This window comes from Rhinoraja longicauda, chromosome 1 (assembly GCF_053455715.1).
Source record: "Rhinoraja longicauda isolate Sanriku21f chromosome 1, sRhiLon1.1, whole genome shotgun sequence".
Lineage (NCBI taxonomy): Eukaryota > Metazoa > Chordata > Chondrichthyes > Rajiformes > Arhynchobatidae > Rhinoraja > Rhinoraja longicauda.
The window spans coordinates 7,208,951-7,230,900 of NC_135953.1; the positions used below are offsets into that span (position 1 = coordinate 7,208,951).

General features: G+C 50.1%; 1 protein-coding gene across 1 annotated transcript in view; it reads right to left on the reverse strand.

The window, feature by feature from the left end:
- LOC144598346 (dedicator of cytokinesis protein 2-like) overlaps window positions 1–21,950 on the reverse strand; it is an 894,447-nt gene that overhangs the window by 576,834 nt on the left and 295,663 nt on the right. The window contains exons 26-27 of the mRNA XM_078408406.1: window positions 20,894–21,021; window positions 513–608 (exon numbers count right to left, since the gene is read on the reverse strand). Coding sequence (XP_078264532.1) covers window positions 513–608; window positions 20,894–21,021 — 224 coding nt within the window. The remainder of the gene's footprint in view (window positions 1–512; window positions 609–20,893; window positions 21,022–21,950) is intronic.

Genomic DNA, 21,950 nt, shown 5'->3' on the forward strand with positions numbered 1-21,950 from the left:
CCTTTTGTCACTGAGATGACTCTAGGCGCGGTCGACACTCTTGAAGGAACAAACCAATAAACGAAGAACGCCGGTGTTATGAGAAACAGCGCCGATTTTCTGGCAACTGATTCATTAAAATAATCGAGAATGTCCGATTAATCATCGAGGATCAAAAGAAAAGCAAAGCGAGCCAACATTTCATCGGGTCAAGTGTGATTGAATCGAAATATTGTTTTTCATCACCTTCAGTTACGTTCAGAGCCCCATATTTCAAACGACACTGAAAATCAAAGTCAATAGCCCCCTAAATGAACCGTGATCACCATATAACCATAAACCATATAACAATTACAGCACGGAAACAGGCCCGTTCGGCCGTACCAGTCCACGCTGACCACTCTCCCTGACCTAGTCTCATCACATGAATACAAAGTCAGCCATTTCACCGACACAAGTCAAGTGAACTGTTTCACTTGCCGGCCTGCGTCCTGAAGCAATCCCGGCCCTGAAGTTAAGCAGCCAGTACTTACGATGAGGCTGTGGTCCCTTCCAAGCATTATAACCATCTTGTTCACGGTGGGCAGCAACGTATCCATGATGTCCTGAATGTCCCGGTAAGTGATGTCCTGGAAGATACAACGTCGGACGGTGCGAAACATTAAAGCAGAGAAACGTAGAAAATAGGTGCCTTGAGCCCTTCGAGCCAGCACTGCCATTCATCGTGATCATGGCTGATCGTCCACAATCAGTAACCCGTGCCTGCCTTCTCCCCATATCCCTTGTTTCCACTAACCCCTAGAGCTCTATCTAATAACTCCCTTTTCAATCCATCCAGTGAATCGGCCTCCACTGCCCTCTGTGGCAGAGAATTCCACAAATTCACAACTCTCGGGGTGAAAAAGTTTCTTCTCACTTGGTTGAGAATGTTTTTTTAAACCAATATGTAGAAGAACCGACTGGAGGGCAGGCCATCCTAGACTGGGCATTGTGTAATGAGGAAGGATTAGTTAGTGATCTTGTTGTGCAAGGCCCCTTGGGCAACAGTGACCATAATATGGTGGAATTCTGCATTAGGATGGAGACTGGCACGGTTAATTCAGCGACTAGGGTCCTGAACTTGAAGAAAGGAGACTTTTAAGGTATGAGACGGGAATTGGCCGGGATAGACTGGCAAATTATACTTAAAGGGTTGACGGTGGAGATGCAATGGCAAAGGTTTAAAGACCGCATGGATGAACTCCAGAAATTGATCATCCCTGTCTGGTGAAAAAATAAAACGGGGAAGGCAGCTCAACCGTGGCTGACGAGGGAAATCAAGGATAGTGTTAAATACAAGGAAGAGGCATTTAATTGGTCTGAGAAGCAGCAAACTGGAGGACTGGGAGACATTTAGAACTCAACAGAGGAGGACAAAGGTGTTAATTAAGAGAGGGGAAAAAGAGCATGAAAGAAAGCTTGCAGGGAATATAAAAAACCGACTGTAAAAGCTTCTTTAGATATGTAAAAAGGAAAAGATTAGTGAAGACGAATGTAGATCCCTTACAGCCAGAGACGGGTGAATTTATAATGGGAAACAAGAAAAATGGCAGAACAGTTAAACGAGTACTTTGGTTCTGTCTTCACTAAGGAAGACACAAACAATCTCCCAGAAATACTAGGGGACCGAGGATCTAGTGGGAAGGAGGAACTGAAGGGAATCCACATTAGTCAGTAAACTATTGGGACTGAAGGCTGATAAATCCCAGAGTACTCAAGGGGGTGGCGCTAGAAACCGTGGATGCATTGGTGATCATTTTCCAATGTTCTCTCGACTCTAGATCAGTTCCTGTGGACTGGAGGGTAGCCAATGTAACTCCACTTTTTAAGAAATAAAGGAGAGAGAAAACTGGGAATTATAGACCAGTTAGCCTGACATCGGTAGTGGGGAAGATGCTGGAGTCGATTATTAAAGATGGTATAGCAGCGCATTTGGAAAGCAGTGACAGGATCGGTCAAAGTCAGCATGGATTTATGAAGGGGAAATCATGCTTGACTAATCTGGAATTTTTTGAAGATGTAACCAGTAGAATTTATAAGGGAGAGCCAGTGGATGTGGTGTATCTGGATTTTCAAAAAGCCTTGACAAGGTCCCACGCAAGAGATTAGTGTGCAGAATTAGAGCACACGGTATTGGGGGTAGGGTATTGACATGGATAGAGAACTGGTTGGCAGACAGGAAGCAAAGAGTAGGAATTAACAGGTCCTTTTCAGAATGGCATGCCGCAAGGCTCGGTGCTGGTGCTTAGTTATTTACAATATATATTAACAATTTAGACGAGGGAATTAAATGTAACATTACCAAGTTTGCAGATGACACAAAGCTGGGTGGCAGTGTGAACTGTGAGGAGGATGCTATGAGGATGTAGGATGACTTGGATAGGTTGTGTGAGTGGGCGGATGCATGGCAGATGCAGTATAATGTGGATAAATGTGAGGTTATCCACTTTGGTGGCAAGAACAGGAAGGCAGATTATTATCTGAATGGTGTCAGATTAGGAAAAGGGGAGGCGCAATGTGACCTGGGTGTGCTTGAACATTAGTCACTGAAAGTAAGCATGCAGGTACAGCGGGCAGTGAAGAAAGCTAATGCCATGTTGGCCTTCATTGCATGTGGATTTGAGTTTAGGAGCACCTGGAGTACTGTGTGCAGTTTTGGTCCCCTAATTTGAGGAGGGACATTATTGCTATTGAGGGAGTGCAGCGTAGGTTCACCAGGTTAATTCCCAGGATGGCGGGACTAACATATGATGAAAGAATGGGTCGACTGGGTTTGTATTCACTGAAATTTAGAAGGATGAGAGGGGATCTTATAGAAACATATAAAATTCTTAAAGGATTGGACAGGCAAGATGCAGGAAAAATGTTCCCGATGTTGAAGGAATCCAGAACCAGGGGCCACAGTTTAAGAATAAGGGGTAGGCCATTTAGGACTGAGATGAGGAAAAACTTCTTCACCCGGAGAGTTGTGAATCTGTGGAATTCTCTGCCACAGAAGGCAGTGGAGGCCAATTCACTGGATGTTTTCAAGAGAGAGTTAGGTTTAGCTCTTAGGACTAAAGGAATCAAGGGATATGGGGAAAAAGCAGGAACTGCAGGGGTACTGATTGAGAATGATCAGCCATGATCATTTTGAATGGCGGTGCTGGCTCGAAGGGCCGAATGGCCTACTCCTGCACCTATTTTTCTATGTTTCGATGGTTCTATGATTATGCTGCTGGCCTTGCCGAGGCAGCGTGAGGTACAAATGGAGTCAATGGAAGGGAGGCTGGTTTGGGTGCAACCCCACATTTGTATCTGCAATTTTAATCTACAATTAAAATGGTGACAGAAGCAAAGACTGAACTTTTGTCATTTTGACATGTCTGTCGTTGGATCGTCCCCTCCAGAGGCCGATGACTCTATACTCCTGTTTCAAGGACAAGGCCGTGTTTCTGCACAGCGGGCTATTCCGCACAGATCAATACTGGTTTATTTTCTGCCTGACAAAGAGCTAAGGTTGAGAGCAACATTAAATGCAGTCAAAGTCTTCCGAAACCCGCAAAAGACAAAGAGAAAGTCACTTTTCGGGTCGGAACACCTCTTCTCTCCAAAGTCCTAGTCTGCTCAACCTCTCCCTATCGTCCAGGCCCTTAGGTCAACATAGAAACACAGAAAATAGATGCAAGAGGAGGCCATTTGGCCATTCGAGCCAGCACCGCCATTCCTTGTGATCATGGCTGATCATCCACTATCAGTAACCCGTGCCTGCCTTCTCCCCATATCCCCTGATTCCACTAGCCCCTGGAGCTCTATCTAACATCCTGGCATCATCCTTGATGTCATAGAGTGATACAGTGTAGAAACAGGCCCTTCGGCACAACTTGCCCACACCGGCCAACAATGTCCCAGCTACACTAGTCCCACCTGCCTGCGCTTGGTCCATATCGTTCCAAACCTGTCCTATCCCTGAACCTGTCCAACTGTTTCTTAAATGTTGGGATAGTCCCAGCCTTAGATAGACACCCAAAAAGCTGGAGTAACTCAGCGGGTCAGGCAGCATCACTGGAGAGAAGGAATGGGTGCCGTTTCGGGTCGAGTCCCAGCCTCAACTACCTCCTCTGGCAGCTTGTTCCATACACCCACCACCCTTTGTGTGGAGAAGTTACCCCTCAGATTCCTATTAAATCTTTTCCCCTTCGCCTTGAACCCATGTCCTCTGGTCCTCGATTCCCCAACTCTGGTCAAGAGACTCTGTGCATCTCCCCGATCTATTCCTCTCATGAAAAAGATTTTATTTTTTTTAAACCATTCTGGCACTTAAAGGGTTAAGTGAAAATCGTTGCAGCCGCACAACTAAAGCCCCTGGAGGTCTGAGAGGGTATAATTATCATTAAAAGGAACAAATAACTGGTGACTTATCCATTCGGTCCCTCCATCATTATAGAAGTATCACACCATTTATTCTCGGTGGTATTTAGACAGGATTAGCCTAGATTCCAGCTGAGAGGGTGGTGACGGCCTTTTGAGCAAAGCCTGACACACTATGCATGCCAATTTGTGATTGAAAACAGAGGCGGCTGCAATTGAGTGGGGAAATGCCATTGAAACCATACGACGAAAAGCAGATGTACAAAATTTATTCACCTCCTCCAATACATGCCTTGAAATGTTTATTGTTTCGTTTTTTTTTAGTTTGGAGATACAGCGTGGAAAACAGGCCCTTCGGCCCACTGAGTCCGCACCGACCAGCGATCCCCGCACATTAACACCACATCCTCCACGCAAGAGGGACAATTTTTTTACTTTTACACCAAGCCAATTAACCGGCAAACCTGCACGTCTTTGGAGTGTGGGAGGAAACCGAAGATCTCGGTGAAAACCCACACAGGTCACGGGGGAGAACGTACAAACTCCGTACAGACAGACAGCACCTGTAGTGATGCTGGCGTAAATCAGCGGGTCAGGCAGCATCTCGGGAGAGAAGGAATGGGTGACGTTTCGGATCGAGACCCTTCTTCAGACTGATGTCAGGGGAGGGGCGGGACAAAGAAAGGATGTATTTGGAGACGGGAAGACAGTGGGAGAACTGGGAAGGGGGAGGGGAAAGAGAGGGACAGAGGAGCTATCTGAATTTAGAGAATTCAATGATCATACCGCTGTGGTGTAAACTGCCCAAGCAAAATATGAGATGCTGTTCCTCCAATTTGCGCTGGTCCTCAATATGATAATGGAGGAGGCCCATGACAGAAAGGTCAGACTGGGGGTGGGAGGGGGAGTTGAAGTGCTGAGCCACCGGGAGATTAGGTTTGATTAAGGCGGACTGAGCGAAGGTGTTGAGCGAAACGATCGCCGAGCCTGCGTTTGGTGGGAAGTGGGATCCCTAGGGTCAGTTGGCTCTCACTAGGGCCTCCTCTACATCCCGCAGATCTGGTCTTGTTCCTCCTCTCCCCATTCGCAACAAGGATAGTGTCCCCCTTGTCCTCACCTTCCACCCCATCAGCCGTCGCATACAGCAAATTATCCTCCAACACTTTTGCCACCTCCAACGGGACCCCACCACCGGCCACATCTTCCCATCCCCTCCCCTTTTCACTTTCCGCAGAGACCGTTCCCTCCGTAACTCCCTGGTCCACTCGTCCCTTCCTACCCAAACCACCCCATCCCCGGGCACTTTCCCCCGCAACCGCAGGAGATGCAACACCTGTCCCTTTACCTCCCCCCTCAACTCCATCCAAGGACCCAAACAGTCTTGGATGGTTCACCTGCACCTCCTCCAACCTCATCTATTGCATCCGCTGCTCTAGATGCCAACTTCTCTACATCGGCGAAACCAAACGCAGGCTCGGCGATCGTTTCGATCAACACCTTCGCTCAGTCCGCCTTAACCAACCTGATCTCCCGGTGGCTCAGCACTTCAACTCCCCCTCCCACTCCCAGTCTGACCTTTCTGTCCTGGGCCTCCTCCATTGTCAGAGTGAGGCCCACCACAAATTGGAGGAACAGCATCTAATAATTTTCTTGGGCAGTTTACACCCCAGCGGTATGAACATTGACTTCTCTAACTTCAGATAGCTCCTCTGTCCCTCTCTTTCCCCTCCCCCTTCGCAGTTCTCCCACGGTCTTCCTGTCTCCGACTACATCCTATCTTTGTCCCACCCCCTCCCCTGACATCAGTCTGAAGAAGGGTCTCGAGCCGAAACGTCACCCATTCCTTCTCTCCTGAGATGCTGCCTGACCTGCTGAGTTGCTCCAGCATTTTGTGTCTACCCTCGATTTGAACCAGCATCTGCAGTTATTTTCGTACAGGTCTGTAGGTTAATTGGCTTGGTAAATGTAAAAATTGTCCCTCGTGGGTATAGGACAGTGTTAATGTGCAGGGATCGCTGGTCGACGCGGTCCCGGTGGGCCGAAAAGGCCTGTTTCCGTGCTGTATCTCGAAACTAAACTAAACTCCAAGGACGTGTAGGATGCCGGTTTAAATCGAAGGTAGACACAAAAAGCTGGAGTAACTCAACAGGTCAGGCAGCTTCTCTGGGTTCCGTGTTTGGACCCGAAAGGTCGCCCATTCCTTCTCTCCGGAGATGCTGCCTGACCCGCTGAGTTAAACTATGTTTCGGATCTGGACCCGAAAACGTCACCCATTCCTTCTCTCCGGAGATGCTGCCTGACCTGCTGAGTTACTCCAGCTTTTTGTGTCTACCTTAAACTCTAAGGACTGCAGCTGGATACCGCGAGGTCCATCTTCAGCCAGTTGCCAGCCCACGCAGAGACGGGATATTGCTGCCTACGTACTATCTCAACCGGCCACTAAATCTTATGAATGCTGCTCCCCGACACTTGCCCTGCCATGTTGAATCAGGAAACAAATACATCAGCTGTATCTCTCTCCACAATGGGCTGCTTCGTCCCTGGCCACTTCATCAAAGCACAGTTAATATGACCTGTGACTTTTGCTTTCTGCAAGACTGCAGCCAGTCCAGTTTTGTTAGAGTCAGAGACTACAATGGCCTGTTCAGAAACATAGAAACGTAGAAAAATAAGTGCAGGAGTTGGCCATTCGGCCCTTCGAGCCAGCACCGCCATTTAATATGATCATAGACTTATAGACAATAGGTGCAGGAAGAGGCCATTCGGCCCTTCGAGCCAGCACCGCCATTCATTGTGATCAAGGCTGATCAACCAAAATCAGTACCCCGTTCCTGCTTTCTCCCCATATCCCTTAATTCCTTTAGTCCTAAGAGCTAAACCTAACTCTCTCTTGAAAACATCCAGTGAATCGGCCTCCACTGCCTTCTGTGGCAGAGACTTCCACAGATTCACAACTCTCCGGGTGAAAAAAAATGTCCTCATCTCAGTCCTACCCTTATTCTTAAACTGTGACCCCTGGTTCTGGACTCCCCCAACATGGGGAACATTTTTCCTGCATCTAGCCTGTCCAATCCCTTAATAATTTTATACGTTTCTATAAGATCCCCTCTCATTATTCTAAATTCCAGTGAACACAAGCCCAGTCGACTCATTCTTTCATTATCACTTTTTTGCATATGTTTTATTCCTTGTTCCTGTCCTGGGCAGAGCTGTTCCCAAACCAGATTGAGATGTTGCCGGACAAGATGCTCTCTACAGCCCCAGAGTAGAAGCACTGAAGGATCCTCAGAGACACTCTGAATTTCCTCGGCTGTCTGAGGTGGTAAAGGCGCTGCTTTGCCTTACCCACCAGTGCGGCAATGTGCGTTGCCCATGTCAGATCCTCTGTGATGTGGGCTCCCAGGTATTTAAAGCTGCTCACCCTATCCACAGTACTCCCATTTATCTCCAGTGGCGTGTACGTCCTCCGATGTTGAGCCCTTCTAAAGTCCACAATCAGCTCCTTAGCTTTTGTGACATTCAAGAGGAGGCTATTGTCCCGACACCAGAGTGCCAGATCAGCCACCTCCTCCCTGTAGGCCTTCTCATCTTTATCGGAGATCAGGCCCACCACCACAGTGTCATCAGCAAACTTGATGATGGAGTTTGAGCTGAACCTGGCCACGCAGTGATGTGTGTACAGGGAGTACAGTAGGGGGCTAAAGACGCAACCCTGGGGGGATCCTGTGTTCAGGGTGAGGGGGTTAGATGTATGATCCTCCATCTTGACCACTTGACCACAGTGTACAGGTCCAGGATAAAGGGAATAATGTTTAGTGCACAGGGAATTCTCTGGATGGAGATGTGTCACACTACATGTTGACACATTGCACTTTATGTATAGGATCATGAGAGGAATAGATCAGATAGATGCACAGAATCCTTTACCCAGAGTAGGGGACTCAAGTACCCGAGGATAAATGTTTAAGGTGTGGGGGTAACGATTTAATAGGTACCTGGGGGGCAAATTTTTTACACAACGGGTGGTGGGTGTATGGAACGAGCTGCCGGAGGAGGTAGCTGAAGCAGCTCTATCTAGCTCTCTCTTGAATGCATTCAGAGAATTGGCCTCCACTGCCTTCTGAGGCGGAGAATTCCACAGATTCACAACTCTCTGACTGAAAAAGCTTTTCCTCATCTCCGTTCTAAATGGCCTACCCCTGATTCTTAAACTGTGGCCCCTGGTTCTGGACTCCCCCAACATTGGGAACATGTTTCCTGCCTCTAACGTGTCCAACCCCTTAATAATCCTATATGTTTCGATAAGATCCCCTCTCATCCTTCTAAATTCCAGTGTATACAAGCCTAGTCGCTCCAGTCTTTCAACATACGACAGTCCCGCCATTCCGGGAATAAACCTAGTAAACCTACGCTGCACGCCCTCAATAGCAAGAATATCCTTCCTCAAATTTGGAGACCAAAACTGCACACAGTACTCCAGGTGCGGTCTCACTAGGGCCCTGTACAACTGCAGAAGGACCTATTTGCTCCAATGCTCAACTCCTCTTGTTATGAAGGCCAACATTCCATTGGCTTTCTTCACTGCCTGCTGTACCTGCATGCATCCTTTCAGTGACTGATGCACTAGGACACCCAGATCTCGTTGTACGTCCCCTGTTCCTAACTTGACACCATTCAGATAATACTCTGCCTTCTTATTCTTACCACCAAAGTGGATAACCTCACACTTATCCACATTAAACTGCATCTGCCATGCATCCGCCCACTCACACAACCGGTCTAAGTCACCCTGCAACCTCATAGCATCTTCGTCACATCTCTCACTGCCACCCAGCTTTGTACCATCTGAAAATTTGCTAATGGGTAGCTTGATTGTAATCACGCATCGTCTTTCCAGTGACTGGATAGCACGCAACAAAAAAGCTTTTCTTCTGTACTTCGGTACACGTGACAATAAACTAAACTGAACTAAACATGTCAAAGAAAATCCAGAAATCGGAAGGGCAAAGGGACTTGGGAGTGCTGGCACAGGATTCCCAAAAAGATAATTTGCAAGTTGAAACGGTATTAAGGGAGGCAAACGCAATGCTAGCATTTATTTCAAGAGGACCAGAATACCAAAACAAGGGATGTAATGCTGAGGCTCTACAAGGCGCTGGTCAGGCCACATTTGGAGTATTGTGAGCAATTTTGGGCCCCATATCTGAGGAAGGATTTGCTGGCTCTGGAGAGGGTCCAGAGGAGGTTTACGAGAATGATCCCAGGAACGAGTGGGTTAACACATGATGAGCGTTTGTCGGCACTGGGCCTGTACTCACTGGAGTTTAGAAGAATGAGGGAGGACCTCATTGAAACTTACCGAATAGTGAAAGGCCTGGATAGAGTGGATGTGGAGAGGACATAGCCTCAGAATTAAAGGACGTTCCTTTCGGAAGGAAATGAGGAGGGATTACTTATTGTGCTGAATGGCCTAATTCTGCTCCTATCACTGATGAACTTATGAACAAGGAATTGCAGACGCTGGTTTACAGAAAAGGGCTTAGTGTGCTGGAGTAACTCAGCAGGTCAGGCAGCACATGATGTGTGGATATGTTATTTTACATATATACCTGACTTTTTGTGTTGTTTATTATGGAGCTTACAGAGTACTATGTTAACATATTCTGTTGTGCTACTGCAAGGAAGAATTTCATTGTTCCATATCGGCACATACGACAATAAAACACACTTGAACATGGATAGGTGACGTTGGGGGTCAGTAGACAATAGATAATAGACAATAGACAATAGATAATAGACAATAGGTGCAGGAGGAGGCCATTCGGCCCTTCGAGCCAGCACCGCCATTCACCGTGATCATGGCTGATCATTCACAATCAGTACCCCGTTCCTGCCTTCTCCCCATACCCCCTGACTCCGCTATGCTTAAGAACTCTATCTAACTCTCTCTTGAAAGCATCCACAGAATTGGCCTCCACTGCCTTCTGAGGCAGAGAATTCCACAGATTCACAACTCTCTGACAGAAAAGGTTTTTCCTCATCTCCGTTCTAAATGGCCTACCCCTTATTCTTAAACTGTGGCCCCTGGTTCTGGACTCTCCCAACACCGGGAACATGTTTCCTGCCTCGAGCATGTCCAATCCCTTAATAATCTTATATGTTTCAATAAGGTCCCCTCTCATCCTTCTAAATTCCAGAGTATACAAGCCCAGTCGCTCCAGTCTTTCAACGTACGACAGTCCCGCCATTCCGGGAATTAACCTGGTGAACGTACGCTGCACGCCCTCAATAGCAAGAATGTCCTTCCTCACGTTTGGTGACCAAAACTGCACACAATAATCTAGGTGCGGTCTCACTAGGGCCCTGTATGACTGCAGAAGGACCTCTTTGTTCCTGTACTCTACTCCTCTTGTTATGAAGGCCAACATTCCATTGGCTAGCTGGGTAGGTGGGACTAGTGTAAATGGGGCATGTTGGTCAGTATGAGCATGTTGGGCTGAAGGGCCTGTTTCCACGCTGTGTGTCTCGATGATTCTAACACAGAGCAGTGCAGCACAAGAAGAGGCCCTTCGGCCCATAATATTTGTGCCGCACATAATCAACTCATAACTGCCTGCACATAATCCACATCCCCCCATTCCCTGCATGTCCATATGCCTATCCGAAAGTCTCTTAAATGCCACAAATGTATATGCCTGAACCACCACCCTTGGCAGCGTGTTCCAGGCATTTGCAATAGCTTTACATTGCAGAAAAAGCACTATGCACAAAGGGGTGTCACGGTGGCGCAGCGGTAGAGTTGCTGCCTTACAGCGAATGCAGCGCCGGGGACCCGGGTTCTATCCCGACTACGGGTGCTGTCCGTACGGAGTTTGTACGTTCTCTCTCCGTGACTTGCGTTTGGTTTTCTCCGAGATCTTCGGTTTCCTCCCACACTCCAAAGACGTGCAGGTATGTGGATTATTTGGTGGCTTGGTAAATGTAAAAATTGTCCCCAGTGGGTGTAGGACAGTGTTAATGTGCGGGGATCGCTGGTCGGCGCGGACCCGGTGGGCCGAAAGGGCCTGTTTCCGCACTGTATCTCGAAACTAAAGTATCGTATAAAATACAAGGAAAAAAATCAATAATTTAATAACGCCAGTACTCGTGGGGAAAAAGCCTGAAGTCATTACAACCAAAGGCAGTCCATAGTTCATAGTTGCAGTGAGCGTTGTGCAGTGTTTCCAGAGCCTGGTGGTTTGAGGTGAGAATGGAGAATGTTTAAAGGAGACTAGACCAAGTGGACCCGTTGGGCCCAAACCTCTCCTGCATTGGTGCAGCACCCTGTCCTCCCCCCCTCTCCCCCTCCCCCCCTCTCCCCCCCTCTCCCCCTCCCCCCTCCCCTCTCCCTTCTCTCCCACAGTTAATTGGCTTGGTTTATGTGTAAATTGTCCATAGTGTGTGTAGGACAGTGTTGATGTGCGGGGATCACTGGTCGGTGTGGGTTCGGTGGGCTGAAGGGCCTGTTTCCGCGCTGTATCTCTAAACTAAAACAAAACGAACATGTCCCATCTACACTTGCCCCACCTGCCTGCATTTAGCCCATATCCCTCCACACCTATTCTATGTAGGTATCTGTCCAAATGTTTACTTTTAAAACGCGTTATTGTGATGAGGGATGTGGGGGAAAGGTTTAGGGTGGGTGGTGGTGAGGACCTGAATAAATAAATATCAGGCATTGAACTATCCTATCACCAACCACAGTGTGGTCCTGGCCTACCAATGACCTCATTGGAGCCCCTCAGACCGTCACACTTTACTGGACTTAGTTTAGTTTAGTTTAGAGATACGGCCCAGAAATAGGCCCTTCGGCCCACCGGGTCCGCGCCGACCAGCGATCCCTGCACATTCTACACCCACTAGGGACAATTTTTGCATTTACCAAACCAATTAACCTACAAACCTGCACGTCTTTGGAGTGTGGGAGGAAACCGAAGATCTTGGAGAAAACGCATGCAGGTCACTGGGAGAACTTACAAACTACCTACCTGTAGTCGGGATCGAACCCGGTCTCCGGCGCTACATTCGCTGTAAGGCAGCAACTCTACCGCTGCGCCACCGTGACCGCCCTTAATCTTCATCTTGCACTACATGTTATAGACAATAGACAATAGACAATAGGTGCAGGAGGAGGCCATTCGGCCCTTCGAGCCAGCACCGCCATTCAATGTGATCATGGCTGATCATTCTCAATCAGTACCCCGTTCCTGCCTTCTCCCCATACCCCCTGGCTCTGCTATCCTTAAGAGCTCTATCTAGCTCTCTCTTGAATGCATTCAGAGAATTGGCCTCCACTGCCTTCAGAGGCAGAGAATTCCACAGATTCACAACTCTCTGACTGAAAAAGTTTTTCCTCAACTCAGTTCTAAATGGCCTACCCCTTATTCTTAAACTGTGGCACCTTGTTCTGGACTCCCCCAACATTGGGAACATGTTTCCTGCCTCTAACGTGTCCAACCCCTTAATAATCTTATACGTTTCGATAAGGTCTTCTCTCATCCTTCTAAATTCCAGTGTATACAAGCCTAGTCGCTCCAGTCTTTCAACATATGACAATCCCACCATTCCGGGAATTAACCTAGTAAACCTACGCTGCACGCCCTCAGTGTTATTTCCTTTATCCTGCATCTGCACACTCTGGACGGCTTGATTGTTATCGTAGAGACATAATCACAGAGCCATCGAGGTCTACAGCATGGAAACAAACCCCTCTGCCCAACCTGCCCATACTGACCAACATTCCCCATCTCCACTAGTCCCACCTGCCCCTGCTTGGCACCATCTATATACAAAAATTCTTGTTTGTTTGTTTGTTTGTTCCTGAACTACAGCCAAAACGGTACACGCTAGCGCGACAACTTTAGGCCCACCTTACTCACCGTCGTCCCTTTGGTGCTAATGGAAGAGGTTTCATTGAAATTGGTGTTATGTTTTTTAAGTTATTCACATTTAAAAGTTTAAATCTCTCTCCTAGGGAGGGAGGGAGGAAGGGAGGGGGGTGGAATGAGGGGAGGAAGGGGGGAGGAGGGAGGATAAGGGGGGGCTGAGGGGGATGGAGTGGCGGGGAGGGGAAGGGGAGAGGAAGGGGGAGGGGGAGAAGGGTGGAGGGAGGGGGAGGGGAGGGCAGAGGGAGAGGGGAAGAGAGAGGGGGGTGAGGGGGAGGGGAAGGGGGAGTGGAAGGGGAGGTCGAGGGGGGTGGAAGGAGGGCAGAGGGGGAGGGGAGGAGAGATGGGGAGGAGGGAGGGGAGGAGGGAGGAAGGGGAGATGGGGAGGGGAGGAGAGGGGGGAGGGCGGAGGGAGGGGAGGGGGTGGGGGAGGGGAGGCGGGAGGGGGTGGAGAGGGTGCTGCACCAATGCAGGAGAGGTTTGGGCCCAACGGGTCATTCCTTCTCTCCCGAGATGCTGCCTGACCTGCTGAGTTACTCCAGCATTTTGTGAATAAAAACCACTTGGTCTAGTATCCCTCTAAACCTATCCAATCCATCATGTATAATCTTTTGGAGAGGAATGGGTGACGTTTCGGATCAAGACCCTTCTTCAGAATAGACAATAGACAATAGGAAGAAGGGTCTCGGCCCGAAACATCACCCATCCCTTCTCTCCAGAGAGGCTGCCTGTCCCGCTGAGTTACTCCGCCATTTGGTATCTACCTTTGTTGTAAACCAGCATCTGTAGTTCCTTCCTACACACGTACTATGGCGAGTCCGAAAACTTGTTGGTTGTAGAAGAAGTTTATTGCAGCCGCAATATTCGAATACAGAGTTAAACAACAAGGTAAAGGACAACCATCAAAAACTTACTGTCTTCTTCGAAGACTTCGCCGAACTGAACATTTCGGGCGCCAAAAGCGCACATGACCACGCTGGCCAATCAGCGATGTCGCTCCCTGGACCAATCCCCATGGTCGCGTTCACACGTGACCTCGCTGGCCAAACCGAGGGTTCGACGACCTGGACCATTCTCTATGGTCGCTACATGACCCCCCCCCCCAGAACCCGAGGTGCGGAACCTAGCAGGGAGCCGGATTTCGCGACCATAACGAGTACGGAGAGGGACAGCCTGAACCACAGGAGCCGGGGGTTCCGGACTTGGAGGAACTGCCGGAACGGGGGGTCCTGGAGGAACTGCCGGAACGGGGGGTCCTGGAGGAACTGCCGGAACGGGGGGTCCTGGACTGAGCGGAACTAACGGAGGTCGGCCTCTCCTAGGGGTTTGACCGACCAGGACTGGTTGATCCGGATCCAAATGTGCAGGTTTGAGCCGGGACACCGAGACGAGTTCACTCTTGCCGCACATGTCTAAGGTGAAGGTAGCCGTTCCCTTACGCAAAACCCGGAACGGCCCTTGATAGACCCTCTGCAACGGGGCGCGATGGGAATCTTTTCGCAGAAAAACAAACTCACAGTCCTTCAGGGAAGGCGGTTCATGTACCATGGGACACCCATGATGTGAAGTCGGAACTGGAGCCAGGGAGCCCACCCGTTCCCGGAGAGATGCTAACACTGATGGGACTGTAGGCAGCTGGTCTGAAGGGTCCGGAAACAAATCTCCGGGTACTCGAAGTGTCGAGCCATATACTAGCTCCACGGACGACGCACCGAGATCTAGCTTAGGAGCAGTCCGGATGCCCAAAAGAACCCAGGGGAGCTGGTCAACCCAGTCCGGGCCTTCAAGCCTTGCACTGAGGGACGCCTTAAGTTGACGGTGGAACCTTTCTACGAGTCCATTTGCCTGGGGGTGATATGCAGTTGTGGGTTGTAACTTGGAACCGTACAGTTCTGCGAGCGCGGCCCAGAGTGACGAAGTGAACTGCGGCCCCGTCAGTGGTAATAACTGCCGGGACCCCAAAACGAGCTACCCAATGGAGGGCCAAAGTCCTGGCACAAGACGCTGACGAAATATCAGACAATGGGAAAGCCTCTGGCCACCGGGTGAACCGATCCACCACCGTGAGGAGGTGGGTGTAGCCCCGGGAGGAAGGCAAAGGCCCGACTAAATCCACGTGGATGTGGACAAAACGAACTGCTGGGACCTCGAAATCCTGTACGGGGGGCTGGACATGGCGCTGGACTTTAGCGGTCTGACAGGGAACGCAGGAACGCGCCCAACCCGCTACCTGTTTCCGTAGGCCATGCCAGACAAACCGAGCTGCTACCAAAGCAGAGGTGGAGCGGATGGACGGGTGCGCCAGCCCATGAATGGCATCAAAAACCCGGCGCTGAAGGGAGGGCGGTACTACCGGCCTGGGACGGGGAAGAGAAACATCGCACCAGACTTTTGTGCCTTCCGACCCACAGGCTACCTGAGCCAACTTCAATCCCGAAGTGGTGGACTGGTATGCCGAAGCGGTATCCGCTAGAAGCTGTGCCTCCGCAAGCTCCTGGGGATCCACCTCGCAGTCCACCGCCGAAATAGGGGAAAGAGCATGTCTAGACAGGGCGTCAGCAACGGCATTAAGCTTACCCGCGACATGACGGACATCGGTGGTAAATTCGGAGATAGCAGTCAGGTGCCGCTGCTGGCGGGCCGACCATGGGCAGACAATTTAAAAAATGCAAATGTTAATGGTTTGTGGTCCGTAAAGGCCACAAATGGGCGGCCCTCGAGGAAATACCTGAAATGACGAACAGCTAAATAGAGGGCCAGAAGCTCTCGGTCAAATGCGCTATACTTCAGCTCAGCCGAATTTAGTTGCCGGCTGAAAAACGCCAAAGGCTGCCAACGGCCACCGACTTGCTGCTCCAAGACCCCGCCCACCGCCACATCAGAGGCGTCAACCGTCAGGGCCGTGGGGGCGGAGGGGCTCGGGTGGACCAACTTGGTGGCGTCTGCCAAGGCTGCCTTAGCTGCTGTAAAAGCCGACTCTGCGGCCGGGGACCATATCAACTCTACCGGATTCCCTGCAAGGCATTGGAAAAGCGGGCGCAGGACTCGCGCCGCTGCCGGAACGAATCTATGGTAGAAATTAACCATGCCAACGAACTCCTGTAGTCCTTTTACTGTGGTGGGCCTGGGAAATGCCCGGATAGCCTCCACCTTCTCGGGCAAAGGAGAGGCGCCGGTAGGGGTAATTCTGTGCCCTAGAAAATCAAGAGAAGGGAGGCCGAATTGACACTTGGAGGGTTGGATAATGAGCCCGTGGTCTTGGAGCCGCTGGAACACGGTCCGCAAGTGGACCTGGTGTTCCTGCACTGAGGGGCTGGCGACCAGGATGTCGTCTAAATAAATAAACAAAAAGGGTAAACCCCGGCCCACACGGTCCATCAGTCGTTGGAAAGCCTGTGCCGCGTTCTTTAAACCGAAAGGCATACGCAACCATTCAAACAACCCGAACGGAGTAATCTTTGCAGTTTTCTGTATGTCCTCCGGTCGCACCGGAATCTGGTGGTATCCTCGCACCAAATCGATTTTGGAGAACACCACCGCTCCTTCCAGCCCAGACGAAAAGTCCTGTAGGTGCGGTATGGGGTAGCGATCAGCCGTGGTGACAGCATTGAGACGCCGATAATCGCCACATGGTCTCCACCCCCCAGATGCCTTGGAGACCATATGCAACGGCGAGGCCCACGGGCTGTCAGACTGACGGACAATTCCCATTTCCTCCATCTTCCTAAATTCCGCCCGTGCCACCACCAGTTTGTCTGGCGGTAGTCTCCTGGCCCGAGCGAAAACGGGAGGGCCTTCGGTGCGGATGTGATGGACCACGCCGTGCTTGGCCGAAGGCGTGTCAAAACGTTGAATGAGCAGCTCTGGAAACTCCGCCAGGATCTCAGCATACGAGTCAGGGGCCGCGACGACGGCCTGGACAGTAGGGCTGGGCGGGGAGGCGATTGTCGGAGCGACGGGCTCCTCTCCGGCGGAGGGTCGGAGGTCGTTACCGCGGACATCAGGGACCAGTGAAAAAGCCCAGAGAAAATCTGCGCCCAGGATCGCTTGTCTGACGTCGGCTATGATGAATGGCCATTCGTACGTGCGGAGGCCTAACACAAGGGACATCTTCCGTATACCGAAAGTGCGAATGGGGCTGCCATTAACCGCGATGAGGGTGGGACCTGTCTTACCCGTTCTGGTTTCGAGGTCGGTCGGCGGCACTATACTGACGATGACTCCCGTGTCCACCAAAAATTCTGTGTCCGTGAATCGATCATGGACGTAGAGGCGTCGGTTCTGGCCAATCGTAACTGCCCCTATGTACGATAGGCCGAGGCATTTCCCGCGAAGGTACAAGGTGAGCGGCAGTTGCGGGATTCGCTACCCCATCGTAGGTGATAATAGCACCAGCCGCGCTTGTGCGGATCTTTTTGGCGGGCTTTCGGAGAATTGGCGGGAGACGCGGCGCCATCTTGATGTCGCTGTGGCGTGGTTACTGATGTCGAGACCTTGTTGATCGAACCGCTTGCCTTGTTTTTAGCCGCTATGAGCGCGTCCGCTTTCGTTGCATATGCTTCTGGGTCCTTAAAAGAACAATCCGTGAGCAGCAGTCGGACATCCTCAGGAAGTTTCTCTCGGAATGCCTGTTCGAACATAAGGCAATCCGTATGCTCACCGGCTAGCATCATCATTTCGGACATGAGAACAGAAGGCCGTCGATCTCCAAGATCTGGTAGGTGCAGAAGTTTTGCCGCACCACCATGCTTATTAAACCCGAAGGTTCGCAGTAACACTTTCTTCATGGCCTCGTACTTGTTTTCCGCAGGTGGATTAACGATGAACCGCATCACGCGCGTGGTCGTCTCCGACGATAGAGCGCTGACGAGGTAGTAATACATCGTGGAGTCGTCCGATATCTTCTTTATATGAAATTGAGCTTCGGTGTGGATAAACCAAGATTGCGGTGAATGCGTCCAAAACAACGGAAGGTGAACGCTTACCGCGCTTAACTCCGGTGTGCCCGGCGCGGCAATCAACAACGAGGCGTCGTGTTCCTGCAAAGTCGGTGATCGTCCAGATCACGTCGGGGTCACCAATATGGCGAGTCCGAAAACTTGTTGGTTGTAGAAGAAGTTTATTGCAGCCGCAATATTCGAATACAGAGTTAAACAACAAGGTAAAGGACAACCATCAAAAACTTACTGTCTTCTTCGAAGACTTCGCCGAACTGAACATTTCGGGCGCCAAAAGCGCACATGACCACGCTGGCCAATCAGCGATGTCGCTCCCTGGACCAATCCCCATGGTCGCGTTCACACGTGACCTCGCTGGCCAATCCGAGGGTTCGACGACCTGGACCATTCTCTATGGTCGCTACAGTACAGTCTTTTCTCCGACTGGACAGGGGCACGCAACAAAACAGCTTTTTGCCCTAACTCGGTGCAGGTGGCATTAATAAACTAAACTTAAATAAACTAAACTAAACTAAACTAAATCAAGGTTGAAGCGCATGAAGAGGGGAAACCAGATTAAATAGATAAATTCTTGGAGAAAACCAGTATGCCAGCAGTGGGACAAATGGCCTGTCTCACTGTGGTGAATTATTAATTTGTTAATATAAATTCATCTTACAAGGAAGATTAAATGCTGGAGATACATTTCTATTTACACACTCTCAATATCTTGTGGTGATTGAGACACAATACAATAGACAATAGACAATAGAAAATAGGTGCAGGAGAAGGCCATTCGGCCCTTCGAGCCAGCACCGCCATTCAATGTGATCATAGCTGATCATTCCCAATCAGTACCCCGTTCCTGCCTTCTCCCCATACCCACTGACTCCACTATCCTTAAGAGCTCTATCTAGCTCTCTCTTGAATGTATTCAGAGAATTGGCCTCCACTGCCCTCTGAGGCAGAGAATTCCACAGATTCACAACTCTCTGACTAAAAAAGTTTTTCCTCATCTCTGTTCTAAATGGCCTACCCCTTATTCTTAAACTGTGGCCCCTGGTTCTGGACTCCCCCAACATTGGGAACATGTTTCCTGCCTACAGTACAGTAAGGGTTTGTAGTTCACCTCAGGAAGGAAGTGTCTAGAGTTGAGATGTTAGAGATACAGCTTGAACAAAGAGTCCAGTGAGGCAGATGGTAGACAAGGACTATCCTATGTCTCCAATGAGGTAGATGGGAGGTCAGGACCACTCTCTAGTTGGTGAGATGACGGTTCGGTTGCCTGATAACAGCTGGAAAGAAACTCCCTGAATCTGGAGGTGTGCGTTTTCCCACACTACTCTACTTCTTGCCCGATGGGAGAGGGGAGGAGAGGGAGTGACCGGGGGTGAGACTGGTCCTTGGTTATGCTGCTGGCCTTGCCGAGGCAGCGTGAAGTGTAGATGGAGTCAGTGGGAGGGAGGTTGATAGTTTGGAGCGATATGGGCCAGGCACAGGCTACTGGGACCAGCATCACTGGGCAACTCGGTCAGAGATGGGCCGAAGGGCCTGCTTCTGCGCTATGCAGTTTTTAAAAAAATTTAGTTTAGTTTGGAGATACAGCGTTGAAACAGCCCACCGAGTCCGAACCGACCAGCGATCCCCGCACACATTAACACTACACACTCTAGGGACGATTTACAATTTTACCAAGCCAATTAGCCTACAAACCTGCATTAGGGTTACGGTTATGGTTAGGGTTAGGGAAGGGTAAAAGTGTGGGAAGAAACTGGAGCTCCTGGAGAAAACCCACGCAGGTCAAGGGGAGAACGTACAAACTCTGTACAGACAGCACGTGTAGTCAGGATCAAACCGGGTATCTGGCGCTGTAAGGCAGCAACTCTACCGCTACACCACCGTGCCACCCCTGAGCTCTCAGACTCCCTGACCCTGGATAGGGATGGCTCGATTGTAATCATGTACCGTCTTTCCGCTGACTGGTTAGAAACATAGAAAATAGGTGCAGGAGGAGGCCATTTGGCCCTTTCGAGCCAGCACCGCCCTTCATTGTGATCATGGCTGATCATCCACAATCAGTAAACCCGTGCCTGCCTTCCCTCCAATATCCCTTGACTCCGCCAGCCCTTGACTCCACCAGCCAACTCTCTTTTAAATTCATCCAGTGCATTGGCCTCCACTGCCTTCTGTGGCAGAGAATCCCGCAAATAGCACGGCACGGTGGCGCAGCGGTAGAGTTGCTGCCTTACAGCGAATGCAGCGCCGGAGACTCAGGTTCGATCCTGACTACGGGCGCCGTCTGTACGGAGCTTGTACGTTCTCCCCGTGACCTGCGTGGGTTTTCTCCGAGATCTTCGGTCTCCTCCCACACTCCAAAGACGTGCAGGTTTGTAGGTTAATTGGCTGGGCAAATGTAAAAATTGTCCCTAGTGGGTGTAGGATAGTGTTAGTGTGCGGGGATCGCTGGGCGGCGCGGACACGGTGGGCCGAAGGGCCTGTTTCTGCGCTGTATCTCTCTAAAAAAAAATTCACAACTCTCTGGGCGAGAAAGTTTTTTTTTTGTTAGCACGCAACAAAAGCTTTTCACTGTGCGCAGCGATAAACTAAACTGAACGAAACAATTCCCGAGCTCCGCAGTAGTGGCAGGAGCTGGTCCGTACGTACCACATTCGGATGATAGAGCACCTCCAGGATGCTGCTGAGTAACTCGACACACGCCTCTTCCTCTTCACCTTTCTGAATGAGTTCCTTCAACACGGTGGTCATCGGCGGCAGCAAGATGGCCCGGCATTCTGTGGAAGAGGAACGACAAGCTCTGGGTCAAGCTGGACATTTTCCATTCCTTTTCAGATGATATATGTATACTCACCCGTCACCCATTCCTTCTCTCCTGAGATGCTGCCTGACCTGCTGAGTTACTCCAACATTTTGTGAATATGGGTCAGAGAATTCCACAGATTCACAACTCTCTGAGTGAAAAAGTTTTTCCTCATCTCCGTTCTAAATGGCCTACCCCTTATTTTCAACACTGTGGCCCCCTGGTTCTGGACTCCCCCAACACCGGGAACATGTTTCCTGCCTCTAACGTGTCCAACCCCTTAATAATCTTATACGTTTCAATAAGATCCCCTCTCATCCTTCTAAATTCCAGTGTATACAAGCCCAGTCGCTCCAGTCCACTGCCTCCACTCTGCCCACTGAGTCTGTGCTGACCCTACCCTCTTATTAAAGAGGTCTCTGCCATGGAATGGAAACCTTTCCTGTTACCTCTATCGAGGACCTCGCATAGTTTTATACAATCCACTTCAACATCCCTGGAAAAGGATATGGTACTCAGAAGGCAGTGGAGGCCAGTTCGTTGGATGCTTTCAAGAGAGAGCTGGATAGAGCTCTTAAGGATAGCGGAGTGAGGGGGTATGGGGAGAAGGCAGGAACGGGGTACTGATTGAGAGTGATCAGCCATGATCGCATTGAATGGCGGTGCTGGCTCGAAGGGCTGAATGGCCTACTCCTGCACCTATTGTCTATTGTCTATTGTCTATTGTCTAATACTATCCTACACACGTTGGGGACAATTTACAGAAGCCAATTGGCCTACAAACCCGCATGTTTGTTTAAGGTGTGGGAGGAAACCGGAACACCCGGCGAAAACCCACGCTGTCACAGGGAGAACATGCCCAAACTCTGTGTAGACAGTACCCGTAGTCAGGATGGAACCTGG